The sequence below is a fragment of the Saccostrea cucullata genome, unplaced genomic scaffold (assembly GCF_032062105.1).
Source record: "Saccostrea cucullata isolate Sc308-1 unplaced genomic scaffold, CSIRO_AGI_Scuc_v1 ctg23021, whole genome shotgun sequence".
Lineage (NCBI taxonomy): Eukaryota > Metazoa > Mollusca > Bivalvia > Ostreida > Ostreidae > Saccostrea > Saccostrea cuccullata.
In genome coordinates this window covers 1-5,458 of record NW_026933024.1, presented here as the reverse complement: position 1 = coordinate 5,458, position 5,458 = coordinate 1, and the positions used below count along the sequence as shown (strand labels likewise).

The 5,458-nt window shown below is 36.3% G+C and overlaps 1 protein-coding gene across 1 annotated transcript; it reads right to left on the bottom strand.

Annotated features, from left to right (window-relative positions):
* Nucleotides 1-854: 854 nt before the first annotated feature.
* LOC134237036 (dynein axonemal heavy chain 6-like) lies at nt 855-5,351 on the bottom strand (the record flags this gene model as incomplete). The annotated part of the gene is made up of 6 exons (XM_062719119.1): nt 855-1,064; nt 1,371-1,514; nt 1,879-2,121; nt 2,459-2,608; nt 2,889-2,990; nt 5,199-5,351. Coding segments are annotated over 6 exons (1,002 nt in total), but the record flags the coding sequence as incomplete, so codon positions are not given.
* Nucleotides 5,352-5,458: the final 107 nt, after the last annotated feature.

The following is a 5,458-nucleotide window of genomic DNA, read 5'->3' as shown; positions in this document are numbered from 1 at the left end:
TGCCCATTCTGAAGCATGCCATCGTGGACCCTCAGACTAGACCAATATTGATCGCGCCCCCTGGATTGTCAAGAGATCGGCAGCTGTATTTATACAGGAATGTCCGCCCTTACGTAAGACCTCTACATCAGGATGAAGTATGCCCACCTCCAACTGAGGAATGACTTGTGTGACCATTTACTGGCTGTTTCTGACTATCATTTAACTTGGACATCATAATTATAACAAATTTCATTTAGTTTAATCATTCAAAATGAAATGTTTATTTTTAATCCTTCAATTGAAATCATTGTTTATTCCTGACTAATACAATAAGAGTAAAATAGTTGTGAATAATTTGAAGACACATACTAATGACCCGAGACTGTACATATGAACATATATTATATGCAGCTCACTGCTTAATAATATATGAAAAATTTTATCTAACATTAGTGAAGAAAGCTATGTAAATGCTTCATCTGTATATAAGTATTAATTAATTTATGGTTATACATATACATGTTATGAAATTTAAAGATTTATTGAAAAAATATATATATTTTTTATGTTGTTGAATATTAAAATAATTTTTTAAATTGTACAGAAAATGTTTATTTCCTCTGTTTTATCTTTGACGTCACTGACGTCATGCAAACTTTCTCCATATATGTAAATAAACATTAGTACTAAAATGCCAAAAAAAGTAACTTAGAAGTGCCCGATGACTTTAAAATTTCATTTTTCAAGAGTTCTACCTGTGTGCTATCCAAATCAATAAAAATATGAAAATGTGCAAAAATTGCCATAAGGACCCTTTTCTCATGGGCGCAATCATATATTATTCTAATTCTTGTGCCTTTAATACTACGTACTTTTTTGAGGATGGCCTCGAGACTGGCCTCGGAGCTGGCCTGGCCTGAGATTTCCTGGAGGGCCTCTCCGCTGCGGAAGGCATTGATGTCCACGAGTTTCCCCAGGGTGAGGGGGTCCTCGGGGGTGAAGTGGTAGTCCAGGATCTGCTCTATCACCTCCCAGTGACGCGGCTTCAGGGTTGGGTTACGTAAGTCTGTGATTACTGGCAACTGAAAATAGGAGAAAAAATGTCAGGCATCACAAGTAATAAAAGAGAATTAACTCACTAATCGCTTCACATCATAAAATTACCTTTTCATTTTTTTCTCATAAAAAAATTTAAAATTTTAAGAAATGTTTTAAAAGTTTACAAATTGAAACAAAGATAACTCGAATAATAAAATTTATCTACTGTTCATGTATCTAGCTGAATAAAAAAATAAAATATGCTACAAAAAAGTCCCTTTTCATAATTAAACAAAAATTTTCAAGTCAATTACAAGACCAATTATCAATTTCAACATGAATTGACCTACCCTGTCTCTCATGGTTTCCACGCGTTCTTTCAGCATGGGGACAACACCATTAGGTGGCAGACCTTTCTCCAGCTGCATCACAGATTTGGCAAACTTCATGGTTGTGTTGTTCATCTGCTCTGGATCCAGCGTCTCAAAAGGAACCTACAATGATATTTGCAGAATGTTAACATGTAATGTATGTTAAGTAAAAATCTTTATTTTTTAGGCTTTTAAATATCCTCCTGCCCTCCGATTTAAACACATCACATCAAATTTGAATCTCCAATGAAATACACTTGTACAGATCTATGGGTTATTTTCCTAAGAAAATATGAAGTAGAGGGTTTTATGCCCCTTTTTTCAAATTTTCTAGAAATTGAATGGCATTATCCAGTTTATCTACACCATAGATTTATTTTCTAAGTACCACTACATGTAAACAATAAAATCATGTACTCTGCCATCCTCACAAACAATAGTCCCTTCAGTAAATTATTTCCAGCCCTTGTTTTTGTATTTTACTTACATTCATCCACTCATTAATATGGCCGTCCCACTCATCAATGGCGGTCCACAGCAGTTCCTTGAGCTTCAGTTCCGCGTGGACTTCCTCCAGAGCGTCGTACTTGGTGACCTCGACCTTAAAGTTCTTCTGGTAGGACTTGTAGGTGAAGGCCTGTTTCTGTAGACCCTCGATCTGGTTCAGCATTCTCTTCAGTATTCCCTGGACCTTGTCTTTTTCTGCAGTGGAGTCCAGGATCAATGGGTTCTAAAGGGAAGACATTTAATGTGATGCATTACAATTATATTGTATACTAAATTATATATAGAACAAAATAAAAACATTCAAACATGTTTATTTTTTTGGAAGCTGAAAATTACTATACTACAATATTTGAGCAATCCCTAAAGTCTTTACAGGCTTGCTATTGCAACTATGACCAATAATATCTAAATTTGATTTTTTTATTTCTGAACCTTAAAAAGTTTTCAAAGGGAGATAAAAAAAAAATAACAACCAAATATCATTTGTTTTGGAAAGCATTCCTGTATGCAGTATTCTAATGATGATCTCCCTTACCAGACCTCTGGATTATCTCCCTTACCTGAGCCTCCTGTTTGATTTCCTTGACTTCCTTGCCCAGCTCGGCTATGTCCTTATCCAGGTGTGTACAGTTCTTGTCAATGTTGGCATCTCTTTCGGTCAGTGACTTATCTATGGCGTTCCTTACTCCTGTGATGCTGGGGTTCAATGTCTGTCAAGTAATTCAAATAAGACATGACGGAATATTCCGCAAAATGTGTGTATTTACGCTTGAAATCTTTAAAATAGGAGTTTCTCAACAATTTAATAACATATCTCAATGACCCCACCCTTTCCTTCTCAGGAAACACCTACAATTGTCTTGAATCTACTCATACAAAGAAATATGAAACTATAAGCAAGAAATTCAAATACATAAAAATTCAAGTCAATTTAGTATAAAGTCAGTTGACTTCTAAACTTTCTGAATCTAAGTCTATGAAATCCATTACCTGGTATACAGCAAAATCCTCTGGTGGTGTCGGGACATTGTACTGCTCGATTAATTCATACATGTCCTTAACAATCATGGCTTCCTTCTCCAAAGGATCAATCTGTTAAAACAGATTAAAATCGTAAACTTTAGGAATTTACACTGTTAAATTTCTTATGAGAAATTGCTTACATTATATATTCATGAAATGAAAAATTAACTACACTTAAAAAAAAGAGGCCCACGGGCCTTATAGGTCACCTGAGCATTATGCAACAACTTTCCAGTTATTGAATTTGATTCATGTTTTAAGCCAGATGCTATCTGACATTCACAATTTTGAAAGAGGCACCATTGATCATCATAACAATACACTTTGCAGTTGCTTAGCTTGGTTACTGAATAGCTATACACAGGGTAGGGGAACAAAAATCCATTCCAACTAATCAGTAGTGCCCCTAACACTGTGACATAAACCCCTGACCCTAGGTCCACATATTGCACAAATTTTAAAAAGGCACCCTTAATATCAAAAAATAAATAAATGTTTTATAAATGCAAAAAAGCAGATTTCAAACAATAAATTCATTTTCAGTATATAAGTAGAACCCCTACCCCGCCCCTGAACCTGGGGCCTTGAAATTCACAATTCTGCAAGATTAGGGCCCTTGCTCATCATAACTATAAAGGTAGTTCAACTGCTTTATATCCAGAGACAGAGAATAAGATTTTCAAGATTTAATGTATTTTCACTATATAATCAATAGAGCCCCACCCCCCTAACACCAGAACCCCTGACCCTGGGGCCATAAAATTCATAATTTTAAAAGAGGCATTCTTGCTCATCATAACTATGTAATTTAGTTTATTTAATTCCCAGCAGCAATGAAGAAGATTTTCAAAGAATTAACATGTATTTTCACTATATAATCAAAAGAGCCCCCCCCCCCCCTCCCCAACACCAGAACCCTTGACCCTGGGGCCATAAAATTCATAATTTTAAAAGAGGCATTCTTGCTCATCATAACTATGTAATTTAGTTTATTTAATTCCTAGCAGCAATGAAGAAGATTTTCAAAGAATTCATGTATTTTCACTATATAATTAATAGAGCCCCCCCCCCCTCCCCAACACCAGAACCCTTAACCCTGGGGCCATAAAATTCACAATTTTGGTTGAGGCGCTCTTGCTCATCATAACTATGCACTTAGTTAGTTTATTTAATACCTAGGAGCAGAGAAAAAGATTTTCAAAGATTCATGCATTTTCACTATATAATCTATAGAGCCCCGCCCTAACACCAGAACCCTTGACCCTGGGGCCATAAATTTCACAAATTTGGTTGAGGCAATCTTGCTCATCATAACTTTGCACTTAGTTAGTTTACTAAATACCTAGGAGCAGAGAAGAAGCTTTTCAAAGAATTCATGTATTTTCACTATATAATCAGTAGAGCCCCCCCCCCCAACACCAGAACCCTTGACCCTGGGGCCATAAAATTCAAAATTTAAGTTGAGGCATTCTTGTTCATCATAACTATGCACTTAGTTAGTTTATTCAATACCTAGGAGCAGAGAAGAAGATTTTCAAAGAAATCATGTATTTTCATTATATAATCAATAGAGCCCCCCCCCCCTAACACAAGAACCCTTGACCCTGGGGCCATAAAATTCACAATTTTGGTAGAGGCATTCTTGCTCATCATTACTATGTACTTAGTTCATTTATTTAATGCCCAGGAGTAGAGAAGAAGATTTTCAAAGAAATAATGCATTTTCACTATATACTTATTTAGCCCCGCCCTAGCACTAGAACCCATTACCCCAGGGCCATGAATTTCACAATTTTGGTAGAGGACTCAATTCTTATTACAATCATGCAAACAGTTTGACTGCTTGATGTCCAGGAGTAAAGAAGAAGATTTTTAAAGATTGCATTAATTTTAGTGGTTTTGGCCCCGCCCCTCAGGCCCGAGGGGGGCAGGGATCATGAAATTCACAATTTTTGTTCCCCTTTACCTAAAGATGCTTTGTGCCAAATTTGGTTGAAATTGGTTCAGTGGTTGCAGAGAAGAAGCTGAAAATGTTCAAATGTTAACACACGACGGACGACGAACGACGGACGACGAACGACGGACGACGACGGACGAAAAGAGATAGCAATAGGTCACCTGAGTTTACTCAGGTGACCTAATTATCTAAACTTTTTTTTTAATTCCTATGGTTCCTCCTGCTTTCTTGTTCAATTTTACATCTTTTAATGCCTTGCATTAAGTCTTGTTTTAGGCACATTGTCTTGCAGCAACTTACCGTGAGTCGACTTAACTTACCCTGACTTGAATGTCGTCAAGGAATGTGAGCGAGTTGACAAACTCTATGGTAGTGGTGGGTACCACCTCCAGTTTGAACTGAGCGTCCTGTAACTCAGCGATGAGTCTGTCTACTTCCTTTCTGGCCTTTACTGGCAGAAGATCATTAATGACCTGAAAATTGTTAAATTGTAAATTAATAGTTTAATACACATGGATACATTAAATATAAAAAAAAATGATAGACTGAAACTGTGGAACTTTTTAATTAATGGTCATTT